The 15,017-nt window shown below is 35.1% G+C and overlaps 1 protein-coding gene across 1 annotated transcript in view; it reads right to left on the bottom strand.

The window, feature by feature from the left end:
• The window catches only part of CFAP47 (cilia and flagella associated protein 47), a 431,032-nt gene that overhangs the window by 194,612 nt on the left and 221,403 nt on the right, over positions 1 to 15,017 (bottom strand). The window contains 1 exon segment of the mRNA XM_082377789.1: positions 14,289 to 14,463. Within this exon segment, the coding sequence (XP_082233915.1) occupies positions 14,289 to 14,463 (175 nt within the window).

The following is a 15,017-nucleotide window of genomic DNA, read 5'->3' as shown; positions in this document are numbered from 1 at the left end:
GCCACTAGTTAGCATCCTGTGCATTCAAATGAGCATACAATCACCCACAAACTTAAAAACAAAATTCCGGTTCAGCCACTATTTGTCTACTGACTTTTATTTTTCAAAAATGAAAAAAAGTTTTATACTCTGTTCACCAAAAAATAAAATGATATAGCAGTGACAAGCAAAATCAGAAGATTTTCCAAACTATGTTAATACGGTTAACTTACCTAACTACTTTCCTGATTGCTAAATGTCACTATACTAAAGTCTTGTGCATGAAATTTAATACACCTTAATTAAAATCCCTTTTGAATCACCATGCATGAAAATATAAAATGGACTTCATAAAAAATTGCACCTTCATTTTGTTTTTCTGAAAAATAAAGAGTGACTATTGCACCAGAACCTTCAAGCATTACATGAAAAGTTGATCAAATAGGGGAAGAAGACCATGCAGTTATTTTCAATCAGATATTATGTGGTAAAAACAATTGATTTAAAATATAAATGGCTGAGAGTTATGAACAGAGCTGACAATTATACACATATAATAGGTCAACCTAGCCACTAATAATTGGTAGACCATTTAAAATTGAAAACCAGAGGCAATACCCTTTTTATTAAAACAATATTACTACCATTGTAAAGCAATTATACTCCAATAAAGATGTTTAAAAAAAAAAAACAATATTACTGAAGTAAAAATTTGGGTTAAGTTCTCACGTGGCTTGTCATATTTCTCTATGCTACAACCACTTTCAGTATGTCTAACCAGCTAATTATCCAAAAATGTAATACCCTTAGTCAAAAAGATGGAATGAAAGAATGAGTCACAGAAGAGCAGGAACCAGTACTGAAAATGCCATTCAAAACATATGTCCCAAGAATGGCAAACACTAGGGACAACTTTTCGTATCGAATTTCTAAAAGACAGGGACCCTCTCTATTGTGTTCACTGCTATATCTCTGGTGCCTGAACACTGCTTACACACAGCAGGCTCTCAATAAATATTTGTTGAATAAAGTATCGCATCATTTAGCATCTTTGTTCAAAGAAGGTGAAGATTTATGTTCAAGAGTGAATTTGTAATAGGGAAGAAACTTGGCATTCTATTACAAGTTAATCACTAAAGGGATTTTACCTATAAGCTTAAATTACACATAATGGCCCATCTCTGGGAACCCTGTATCCCACGTAATGAGTGTTAAGTTAAAATACCTTTGTTTGGCTCACAGGAAACATCCTGATCAGGCCCACCTGTGAATAACTGCAGGAAGGAAGAAATTAACACATCCCCTCCTTAGGCTGACCAGAACCAGGAAATGTTTGACGCTACTCCCTCCTCTTTCAGTATAAAAGAAGCCTGAATTCTAACTCAGGCAAGATGGTTCTTTGGAACACTAGTCCACCATCTTCTCAGTGTGCTGGCTTTCTGAATAAAGTTGCTATTCCTTTCCCCAACAACTTGTCTCTTGATTTATTGGCCTGTTGAGGGGAGAGCAGCATGAGCTTGGACTTGGTAACAAATTCTGTCACTAACTACTTGATCCTAGTTAAACTGTTGAACCTCTCTGTGTTTTAATTTCCTCATCTATAAATGTGGAGGCTGGAGCAAATCAGTGGCTTAAAACCTGTATTCACCAGAACCCCAGCCTTATGAGAATCTGCTTCATGAACCACTACTGGGGATACAATAGGAGGCAGGGAAGGACAAGCGAACAGAGCTCTGGAGCATCTTCTCTAGTTTCGAACAGAGAAGCTTTACATTTATCTAACTTATATATTGCATGGCTCATAATATTTCAACCTGCCTTTCAAAATATCTATTATTATTCTTTTTTCTTTTTTAATAAATTTATTTATTTATTTATTTATGGCTGAGTTGGGTCTTCATTGCTGCGCACGGGCTTTCTCTACCTGCAGCAAGCGGGGGCTACTCTTTGTTGCGGTGCGCGGGCTTCTCATTGCAGTGGCTTCTCTTGTTGCGGAGCACGGGCTCTAGGCACACAGGCTTCAGTAGTTGTGGCTCGTGGGCTCTAGAGCGCAGGCTCAGTAGTTGTGGCACACGGGCTTACTTGCTCCGCGGCATGTGGGATATTCCTGGACCAGGGCTTGAAGCCGTGCCCCCTGTATTGGCAGGCAGAGTTTTAACCACTGCGCCACCATGGAAGTCCCTCTATTATTATTCTTAATATACTCTTAATCAATGGGTCAAGAAGAAACCGGGGAAATTAGAAAATATTTTAAAATTAATGAAAATGGAGATAGAACATACAAAAACTTGTGGGATTCAGCTAAAGCAGTGCTTCAGGGAAATTTACAGCTGTAAATGACTATTACAAAAAGAAGAAAGATCTAAAATCTAAGCCTAACCCTCCACCTTAAGATACTGTAAAAGGAAAAACAACCTAAGCTTTAAAAAAGTAGAATGAAAAAAAATAATAAAGATTAAAGGAGAAATTAATGAAATAGAGAAGATAAAACAATAGAGAAAAATCACTGAAACTATAAGCTAGTTCTTTGAAAAGATAAACAAAATTGATAAACCTTTAGCTAAATGGACCAAGGAAAAAAGAGAAAATATTCAAATTATTAGAATCAGAAATGAAAGTGGGGGCATTACTTCTGTTTTACAGAAAAAAAATGGAATGTAAGAGAATGCTATAAACAATTGTATGCCAAAAATTAGATAATTTAAATGACACAAACTAGGAATAGATGGAAACTTCCTCTGTCTCATAAAGGGCCTCTATGAAAAACCTACAGCTATCATGAGAATTTAAAGACTGGATTCTTTCTTCCTAAGCTCAGAAAGAAGACAAGGATGTCCCCTCTTATCACTTACATTTAACATACTGGACATATTAACCAGATCAATTAGGCAAGGAAATTAAAAGAATTCATTTTAGTAGGGGAGATGTAAGACCATCTCTATATGCATATGACATTATCTTGTATATAGAAAATCCTCAGGAATCCAGTAAAACATATTAGAATCAAAAATCAGGTAAACAAGGTCACATGATATAATTTCAATATACAAAAATCAACTGTATTTCTATACATTTGCAATGAATAATCCAAAAATGGAATTAAGAAAACAATTCCATTTACAATGTTATCAAAAGGAATTAAATACTTAGGAAGATATTTAACAAAAGAAATACAAAATTTCCACTCTTAAAACTACAAAAAAACTAAGGAGTACCTAAAGAAATGGAAAGATATTGCATGGTCATGCATCAGAAGACAATATTAAGATGACACTCCTTCCAAAATTGATCTACAAATTCAATGCAATACCTATCAGAATGCCAGCAGCTTGTTTGTAGAAACTGACAAGCTGATTCTAAAATCCATATGGAAATGTGAGGATCCCAGAACAGCCAAAACAATATGGTTCAAAAAGAACAATGCAGCAGGACTCACAGTTTCTGATTTCAAAATTTACTACAAAGCAATAGTATTAAGAAAAGTGTGGTACTGGCATAAAGATAGACCTACAGACCTATGGGATAAAACAGAATTCAGGAATAAACGGTTGATTTTCAACAAGGGTGCCAAGATCATTTAATGCCAAAAGAACAGTGTTTTCAACAAATGGTGACAAGCCCACTGGATAGCCACATGCAAAAGAATGAAGTTAGACATTACCTCAAACAAGATACAAATATTAACGAAAGTGGATCAAAGAACTAAATCAAGAACTAAAGCTGTAAAATTCTTAGAAGCAACAGAGGACTAAATCTTCATGAACTCAAATTTGGCAGTGGATTCTTAGATATGACATCAAAAGTAAGAACAATAGGAACAACTAAACAAGATAAACTGGACTTCATCAAAATTAAAAACTTTTTGCTTCAGAGAATACTATCAAGAGAATGAAAAGACAACCAATAGAATGGGATAAAATATTTGAAAATCATATGTCTGATAAGGTATTGTATTTAGAATACATGGAACATTTGCAACTCAATAATAAAACGGCAACTCAACTTAAAAGATAGGCAAAGGATCTGACTAGACATTTGTACAAATAAAATATATAAGTGGCTAATAAGCACATGGAAAGATGGTCAACATCATTAGACACCAAGGAAATGCAAATCAAAATCACATGAGATATCATTTCCACCCACAAGGATTGCAACAATAAAAAAGTCAGACGATAGCAAGTGTTACTGTCGATGTGGAGATATTTGAACCCTCATACACTGCTGGTGTAACGTAAAATGGAACTGCCACTTTGGAAAACAGTCTGGCAGTTCCTCAGATGTTTAAACATAGAGTTACCATATGATTCAACAACTCTACTCCCAGCTATGGATGTGTGCATGTGTGTGTGTGTATGTGTGTGTGTGTATGTATATGTATTACACCCATGAGAAATGAAAACATTTGCACACAAAAACGTGTACACTAATGTTTATGGCAACATTATTCATGGTAACTAAAAGGCAGAAACAACCCAAATGTCCGTCAAATGACGAATGGATAAACAAAATATGGTATAGTCATACAATGAAATATTGTTTGGCCATTAAAAGGAATGAAGTTCTGATACATTATAAAACATGGATGAACTATAGAAACATTATGCTAAGTGAAAGAAGCCAGTCACAAAAATACCTCATATTATATGATGCCGTTTATATGAAATCTCCAGAATACCAAATCTATATATAGATAAAGTAAATTAACGATTGCTTAGGGCTAGAGGGAGGGATGAATGATAAGAGGTTGAGAGCTAAAGGTTACTGTGTTTCTTTTTGAGGTCATATAAATGTTCTAAAATTGAATGTGGTAATAGTAACATGTATCTATGAATATACTAAAAACCACTGAATTATATACTTTAAGTTGGTAAATTGCATGGTATGTGAATAGTATCTCAATAAAGCTGTTAGAAATGGAATACCTAAATAAATAGGAGAATAAAGTTTTGAGAATTAATATAGGTGAATATCCTTTTAGTTTTCACTTGACGTAAATTCAAGTGACAGGTATTAACTTATATGACTATACTTGCAAGTATTCTCAGAAGCTAGACTATAACAGAACCTATTATATTCGTAATGAAATATAAAGTTAAAGACTAATAACAGAGCTGTGTGTCCCTTGCCTTGAGAGATTTCGATGTAGTATATGGATTACAAATTTCCTTCCAAAATCTATTCCCATTCTTTTATACACTGTAATCGAACTTGATGGCTTACAATTGTGATCCTATGTGGAAAATGCAGAGGATTTGAATTATATTTCTAAGTGAATTAAAGTAATTTTATTTCAAAAAGCCTTTGCAAATTTGAAAACAGCTTTTGCCAAAACCAAATGTAATATAATAATAATACAAGTTTAACTCAAGATATGTTGATGAAAATTAATTAAAGCACACTTTTGAAATTAGGTGACCACTGGCAATGCTGAAAATATAGTAGATTGTTTCAATTAAGTTTAATCACTAAAACTAACATTTTAAAATGATACTCTGTTAAATGAAATTTATTTTTTATTCTATTTGAAATACATTTGCGGTTATTTGATATAATGCAGATGTAGGGTTTATTTTTCAAAGAATATTTAATAAATTTTAAGCAGGAATTTAGGTTCATTTTATTGCAACGATTTTACAGTCTTTTTCATACTGAAGGATAATTTAGGCATTACAATAATGCATTTAATCTTTGTAAAATGGGTAGAAATACCTACAGTGTTAGTTATTACTAGCAAATGTTTACTACATGTTTATGATCACTTTACATGATCATTGTCATGGAAGGATTTAGTAGATATTTGTCACCTATTTGACTGCTAATTACTAGTAAATATTAGAAAATTAGGAAAACTGGAATTGGATGGGGGAAGGAAAGAAGGAAAACACTGTTCCTACAATATGCATTTCCAATATGTCTGCCATGTATCCCTTGGGAGAGAAGAAGAAACTGGGTCAATAGCACAAAGTGCTAGAAACTGAAGTGATAATCTTTAGGAATGAGGGTTTGAGCTCTGTTTAAGTTGATCAGCAAAATCAGCCCAGAGCATTTTGTTTGAGTGCCCTTGAACAGAGTTTTCATGGGTGGCACAGAACACATAAGACCTTCGACATTGGGGAGGTGACTTAGATAAGTGCTCCTGGATCCACTGGAGTTTTCTTGCTTACCTATACCTATTTAACGTCCATAGAATTCATCCTGTTCATAAATTTCAACATCCCCAGAACCACAAGTAGATGATATTTTAAGTCAATATCTACAACCAGGGAAAAGTCCAAATTTTCTGCAGCCTGAGGCTTTCACAATTTAGGGGGCCTTCTTCAAGAGAAAGAATGTAAAATTACAAATATAAAAGTAGGTACAGGGTCTAGAAAGGGGGGGTTGAAAAAGTGAAGACTCATAAAGTTTATGCTCCTTTAGAATCAGAGTAAGTCTGTACCTAAAATCAATAAATGTTTCAGTAATATTTCACAGTCAGAGTTAATAATTCTTGTGCCTAGAGGTGAAGTGTAAAAAGGGTGATGGGATTAGAATATTATTAATAGCCAACATTTATTAGGTATACTATAAGGCATTTAATTCTTGACATAATGTTATCTCCTTAAATTTGCACCAAAGAGAGAAGAGAGAGATGTGATTATTTTCTCATTTTGTGAAGTGGTGATGAACACCTGAATCATAACAGTGGGAGTAGAGAAAAAGAAAAGGAAATAAACTACAGAAAATTTAGGACTACAAGATGAATTTCAGGTATGGGCTCAGAAGAAAAAAGCTTCAAGTAGCGTGCCCAGATTTCTAATGTAAGAGACAGGTCAAGTCCCACTATCTGAAATTATAAAGATTATGTAGTGAGGAACAAATAAATGGAGAATAATAATGCATTCATTTTGAGTTAGAGGGATATATCTCTATATCTTTCTATCTGTCTATCTATCTATCTATCTATCTACTTGTATATCTATTTGCATATATATCTAGGTAGGCATGACTAGTCTGCCTCTGAATATATAAGTTGGAAACAGAAGGAAAAGGTTAGGAATAGAGATAATTATTGGTGATGTAAATGGTAGTTGTAACTATGGGAGTGTACAAAATCCCCTAGGGGATGGGTAAAAAGTAATAATAGCCCCATTAGGGCAAGAAGAACCCTGAAGATTCCCATATTGATGGGGTAAATGGAAGAACTCACAAAGAGACTAAGAAGAAATCTTGTCAAGGGGATGGAGAAGAAATGCAGGAAGCAAGGATAAAGCCTTGATCTCAAATGCCTAGAATTCTAAGAGTAGATGCTTAATCATCCAGGTTAAATGCTATAGGGATTCAGTAAGATGTAGACTGAGAATGGTCCACTGAAAGCAACTAGCTGTTTTGCTACAGCGGTAGCAGAAGCCAGATTTGAGAAGTTGAGAACATCATGCATGAATAGAAAATGCAAATGCAGATCCCTCTACTGAGAAATATGTTTGCCAAGGGAAAGGTAGGAGTTTCTTTAGTTTTTGAAGTTTGACAACACTTGGGAGCCAAAAGTAAAGGAACTGTTCACAGAGAAGACAAAGCTGTGATAAATGATGGAGAAGAGCCCAAGAACAGGTTCTGAGATAAGATAAAAGATACACATTGGAAGGTTGATAGAGTAGATTCCTACTATTCAGAGACTGGGGTGAAAGCAATAAGGGGGTTAAGGAAGAGTATATGTTCATGAAGCCCCTATTCCTCCATGAGAGAGTAGATGCAGTCATTGTCCAGTGGAGGTTGGAGATGGGGAAAAGACTAGAGTGAAGAGGATGTTTGAAAAGACTAATAACACTTTGGAAAGATTGCTGTGAGAAATGCAAGAGTACACAGATTAGCAAATAGAAGTTAATGCCTAAATAGGGTCTGAGACAGAAATATCTATCAGGAGAATTAAATGAATAAATGTACACAGGACTTCCCTGGTGGCGCAGTGGTTAGGAAACTGCCTGCCACTGCAGGGGACATGGGTTCGAGCCCTGGTCCAGGAAGATCCCATGTGCTGCGGAGCAACTAAGCCCGTGAGCCACAACTACTGAGCCTACGCTCTAGAGCCTGCGAGCCACAAGTACTGAGCCCGCGTGCCACAACTACTGAATCCCGCACACCCAGAATCCATGCTCCGCAACAAGAGAAGCCACTGCAGTGAGAACCCCACACACCGCAAACGAAGAGTAGCCCCCCTGCTCGCCACAACTAGAGAAAGCCCGTGCACAGCAACGAAGACCCAGTGCAGCCAAAAATAAATAAATAAATAAATTTATTTTAAAAAATAAATAAATTGGAGGAAAAAAAAAAGAAAGAAAATGTACACAAACCAACCCTTGCAGTGCTTTGTGTATTGTCGGTGCTCAACAAACGTTAGACCTACCCCAGTCCACTATCATAAAGGAGTCACAGGATCTCTGAGATCTGTGAAGTCGGACAAGTGATGTATCCTTTCTATGGGAAACTGTTGTCATATATGTATATCTGTCATATCTACAGAGATTGGTGCACCTACTATGTGCACATGCACTTTCTTTACAGCTTCATTTCCTTCTGATGAAAGCATTATAATGTTAAATGGTAGAGTGGAAAATATAATACTTTTCTAAATGATGGGGCTGAAATAAACACAGATTTAAGTAGATTATTTTTAATAATTTTGGTAACAGCTATGTAATCAGAAATGTGGAATTTTATTTACGAATTTCAAAAAGGTAAAGACTGATAGGCAACATTAATATGAGAGGGCCGAAGTCAGCCATTTTTCAATACATCAAAACTAGTTCTTTTTAATGAGTTTAGAACTTCAAGAGATTATATGACTCTACTTCCACCCCTTTCCTGAAATTAGCAGGAAGACTGGGTTACCTCCACTTCTCCACATAAACACTTGTTATTTCTTTCTTTCTCTAAGCCACCCATAAAAAAAAATTTGCTTTTACATTACTGTATTTATTGCTAGGAATTTGCTGGTTTGTTCTCTTCAAATTAGTTTATACCATGAAAATAAGTTTTTTAAACCCTTAAATCTAATATTCTTTGCTTCAAATTCTAATAGATGGTTATTTATTAAAGTAAAAATGCTTACATTCTTTTCCTTTTCATTAATCAAGTCCACTGCTTCACAATAGAATGTACATTGGTAAGGGTATATATTTTATTTGACCTGCTACTATCCTGAGTTAGAATATTCTGTTTTACGTAAACTTACTTTATTTAAATGTATGCTGAAGGAAATGAAAACAGAAACTTGGGCTTAAAGCTTCCTCTATAAACTCACCTGCATGAACAATTAAGTTAGACATGAACCATGATTGGCTAATTACATTGTAAAAGTTTTATGATAATCCTTTAAAATTGGGTGCAGTTCTATTTTTTCTTAATTTTCACAATAATTTTCTTACTAAAATGGATAGTTAACAGTTGATATGAATGACACATATTAGTCTTAGAAAAATATCTGAGTGAAAGACTTTCAAATATAAACCACTTCATACTTATTTATAATTAAACAGCATCTTAATATGCCACAGTCTTCATTTGTAAGACTATACTGTGAGTTTCATGGCAAGCCTATGCTATGTATCCTTAGTTATTTGTTCTCTCAAAATGAAAATTCTTTTAAATTTGAATTACCCTCTATAATCAACTGTATTAATGTTAGTTTTATTTGTAAACATACTCTATATAAGTGCCTCTCTATCAATACTTATCCCTTTGTATTACAAGAGCTACTTATCTATTAGTCCTTCAAAGGGATGAATATGGCAATTTTCATCATTTTGCCCAAAGGAATCAATGCACAACAGTGTTGTTGAATGAACAGAACACTGTTGAATCAACAGTGTTGTTGAATGAATAAATGAGTGGCCTGAACGGACAATCCTAGCCAGGTTTATAATGCACATAGCTTTATCCAGTTATCTCAAAAGGGATTAATATGTTATGAAAATAAATTCTTCATTTAAAAATTTAATAGCACATAGAAAAGCTGGAGGTAATAAAGATTAAAAAAAACAGACAACAACTTAACCTGAAAGGTCTCAAACTGACAGCTGGTCAGTCAAACATGACCTCACACTTGTTTGTCTAGCTCAGGATTTTATTTTTATTTTTATTTTTATTTTTATTTTTATTTTTGGAATTTGAATGTGTAGACAGGGCATCTACTCTTCAGTTTGTCATAGGCCCCATAATCCCTATTGCTGTAGACCAGACCCAATTCATAAATCCTTGTTACCAGCTTGGCCACTTGGCATTTGAATCTGGGTTCTCAGATCTCCTAGGAAGGCAAAGTGAACAGATTACCCTGTACCTTATTATTTGCAATCACCTTTTCAGATTTAGAAAAATTGTATAGTTAACACAAAGCCATAGGAAGATAACAAATAAAAAGCCCTAATAAAGAAATTATATTCCTACTATTATCCACCAACTAGGAAAAAAGTGAAAGAAAAATGTAAATTACTTTTGAATACTTTAGCCTACCAAAGTTGAATCAAGAAGAAATAGATCATTTGAACAGACTGATCACTAAAAGTGAAATAGAATATATAATTAAAAAACTCCCTGGGCTTCCCTGGTGGCGCAGTGGTTGAGAGTCTGCCTGCCAATGCAGGAGACACAGGTTCGAGCCCTGGTCTGGGAAGATCCCACATGCCGCGGAGCAACTAGGCCCGTGAGCCACAACTGCTGAGCCTGCGCGTCTGGAGCCTGTGCTCCGCAACAAGAGAGGCCACGATAGTGAGAGGCCCGCGCACCGCGATGAAGAGTGGCCCCCGCTTGCCACAACTAGAGAAAGCCCTCGCACAGAAACGAAGACCCAACACAGCCAAAAAAATAAAAATAAATAAATTAATTAATTAATTTTTAAAAAAAAGAAAAAAACTCCCTACAAACAAAAGTCTAGGACCAGATGGCTTCACAGGCAAATTATATCAAACACACAAAGAATTACCAATCCTTCTCAAACTCTTCCAAAAAACTGAAGAGGAGGAAATACTCCCAAAGACATTCTATGAAACCACCATCACCCTGATACCAAAACCAGTCAAAGACACCACCAAAAAAGAAAATTACAGGCCAATACCTTTGATGAATATAGATGTGAAAATTCTCAACAAAATATTAGCAAACCAAATCCAACAAGACATAAAAAAGATCATACACCACAACTAAATGGGATTCATCCCAAGTTCACAAGGATGGTTCAACATTATGCAAACCAATCAATGTAATACATCACATTAACAAAAGAAAAAGACAAAAACCACATGATCCTCTCAATAGGTGCGGAAAAAGCATTTGACAAAATTCAACATCCATTCATGATAAAAACTCTTACCAAAGTAGGTGTAGAGGGAACATGTCTCAATATAATAAAAGCTATTTATGACAAACCCACAGCCAATATAATACACAATGGTGAAAAGCTGAAAGCCTTCTTGCTAAAATCTGGAACAAGAAAGGATGCCCACTCTCACCTCTTCTATTCATATAGTATTGGAAGTCCTAGCCACAGCAATCAGAAAAGAAAAAAAAAATGAAAGGTATCCAAATTGGAAGGGAAAAGGTAATACTGTCATTATATACAGATGATATGATACTATATATAGAAAACCCTGAAAATCCCACACAAAAAAACTACTAGAACTGATAAACAAATTCAGCAAGGCAGCAGGATACAACATTAACATACAGAAATTGGTTGCATTGTTGGTGTAAACCAACAATGAAATATCAGAAAGGGAATGTAAAAGAAAACAATACCTTTTAAAATTGCACACCCCAAAATAAAATACTTAGGAATAAACCTGACCAAGGAGGTGAAAGACTTATATGCTGTGAACTGTAAAACATTAATAAAGGAAATTGAAGATGACTCAAAAAAATGGAAAGGTATCTCATGCTCTTGGATTGGAAGAATTAATATTGTAAAAATGGCCATACTGCCCAAAGCAATCTACAGATTTAATGCGATCCCTATCAAATTACCCATGACATTTTTCACAGAACTAGAACAAATAATCCTAAAATTCATATGGAACCATAAATGACCCAGAATCACCAAAGCAATCCTGAAGAAAAAGAACAAAGCAGGAGGCATAACCCTCCCAGACTTCAGACAATACTACAAAGCTACAGTAATCAAAACAGCATGGTATTGGCACAAAAACAGACATACAGACCAATGGAACAGAACAGAGAATCCAGAAATAAACCCACACACCTACGGTCAATTAATCTTCGACAAAGGAGGCAAGAATATACAATGGGGAAAAGACAGTCTTTCCAGCAAGTGCTGTTGGGAAAGTTGGACAGCCACATGTAAATCAATGAAGTTAGAACACACCTTCTCACCATACGTGAAAATACTCAAAATGGTTTAAAGACCTAAATATAAGACATGACACCATAAAACTCCTAGAAGAGAACATAGGCAAAACATTCTCTGACATAAATCATACCAATGTTCTCTTAGGTCAGTCTCCCAAGGCAATAGAAATAAAAACAAAAATAAACAAATGAGACCTAATCAAACTTACGAGCTTTTGCACATCAAAGGAAACCATACACAAAATGAAAAGACAACCTACAGAATGGGAGAAAATATCTGCAAATGATGTGACAGACAAGGGCTTAATTTCCAAAATATACAAATAGCACACACAACTCAACAACAAAAAAACAAACAACCCTATCCAAAAATGGGAAGAAGACCTAAATAGACATTTCTCCAAAGAAGACATACAGATGGCCAACAGGCACATGAAAAGATGCTCAACATCGCTAATTATTAGAGAAATGCAAAACAAAACTACAATGAGGTACCACCTCATACCAGTCAGAATGGTCATCATTAAAAAGTCTACAAATAACTAATGCTGGAGAGGATGTGGACCAAAGGGAACCCTCTTACACTGTTGGTGGGAATGTAAGTTGGTGCAGCCACTGTGGAAAACATTATGGAGGTTCCTCAGAAAACTAAAAATAGAATTACCATATGATCCAGTGATCCTACTCCTGGGCATATATCCAGACAAAAGTATAATTCAAAAAGATACACGCACCCAATGTTCATAGCAGCATTATTCACAATAGCCAAGACATGGAAACAACCTAAATGTCCATTGACAAATGAATGGATAAAGATGTGCAACATATACACAATGGAATACTGCTCAGCCATAAGAAAGAATGCAATAATGCCATTTGCAGCAACATGGATGCAACTAGAGATTATCATACTAAGTGAAGTAAGTCAGAAAGAGAAAGACAAATACCATACGATATCACTTATTTGTGGAATCTAAAATATGACACACATGAACCTATCTATGAAACAGAAACAGAATCACAGACATAGAGAACAGACTGGTGGTTACCAACAGGGAGGGGGATGGGGGAGGAATGGAATGGGAGGTTGGGGTTAGCAGATGTAAGCTTTTATATATAGAATGGGTAAAGAACATGGTTCTACTATAGCACAGGGAACTATATTCAATATCCTATGAAAAACCATAATGGAAAAGAATATAAAAGAATATTAAGAAAATAAGAATGTGTATATATGTGTGTGTGTGTATATATATATACACACACACACACACACACACACAATCACTTTGCTGTATAGCAGTAACACAGCATTGTAAATCAACTATACTCCAATTAAAAAGGAAAAAGAAAAAACTTTTTGAATACTTTTTTGTCACAGTTTTTACATCTTATCACTGTATTTAATAATATAAATATGTTAGTATTCTGTTAAATGACTTAGTCTTGCCTGATTACAAATACACAGAATAAAGGAGACCAAAAGTATGTACTCAACTAAAACAGGCCCTTGTCCAGATGAAAGATAAATTACTCATAAATGGCATTTTTCTCCTCTGATATGTTCTTGCCATCAATATCCCTCCTATCCTTTAGAGCCAGCCTAAGCCTCAACTCCAGCGCAACTTCTGTAACCAAGTTCACTGTGAAAGCAAGAGCTCACCTTCTTCAAAGAGCACTTATTGTCTTAATCAGATAACCACTCTTTAACAAAGACAGGTTGGCAAATTTCAGTAAATTTCAGTACCAGTATTTGGCACCCAAATTCAGTACATAATTTAAATTACTATGATGTAGTATATTGGTTATTTATAATGTAAAGTATCATTCAACAATCGGTATTTATGTAGCTGGACTATCTCTTCAATTATATTACGAACATCCTATTAGTTAACATAATCTCTTCTTTGTATTTTAGTATTGCAGGTACCTGAGACAGTGCTAGATATTGCAGTCTACACTTTATTGGTTACCTGTTTTTTCTGCAGATTTAATTCCTTGATATTGAGTCAATTTAGCTTGAGTTTCCGGAATCTGAGGAATGCAGATTGTCTTGGGGATATCAAAATGTTCTGGAAGGCTCAGCTCTGTTTTGTATAAAATGGACTTTGGCTTCTTCAACTTTGAGATATTAAAGAGCATACAAATCTGCAAATAAATAGAAACTAAAATTGGACTGTAATCCTCTTACCCGTTGCCTCCAAAACAAACAAACAAAAAAGAGAGCATTATGAATTTAGACTCCATATTTGGGGGAAACAAATCCCTCAAGGGATTGAATTTGTTCATTTCTTTAGACATACTATTGTTTAATTGGTAGAAGACAACACTAACATGTTTCATAGACTCAAAAGAGTCATCCTTTATTGAGAGATGCTCAATGTCACCTGCTCTAATCCTTTCAGCGTTGAGGAATTCATTGTCTCAGGAAGTCATTCCACTAGTGAACAGCACTGAGAAAGCACTTCCCTCCGTGAGTCCAACCTGGTGTTCCTTAACATCTTCCCATCAGCTCTAGTTCTTATCAGCAGTACAGTCAGTCCCCTCTCTTTTGCTAATGACAATTTTGGGGAAAAAAATATGTATCTATAAAACTAGGTCCTACCCCTCCACAAACCTCCAAACATCCCTTTCAAATAGGTCTGATATTTTTAGTCCATTCAACCTTTACTTATACAATGTGGGTTACAACTTACCCCCAT

Source organism: Balaenoptera borealis, assembly GCF_965194805.1.
Source record: "Balaenoptera borealis genome assembly, chromosome: X".
In the NCBI taxonomy this organism is placed as follows: Eukaryota; Metazoa; Chordata; class Mammalia; order Artiodactyla; family Balaenopteridae; genus Balaenoptera; species Balaenoptera borealis.
The sequence above is the reverse complement of the archived record's forward strand: the minus strand, read 5'-3'. Positions and strand labels throughout refer to the sequence as shown.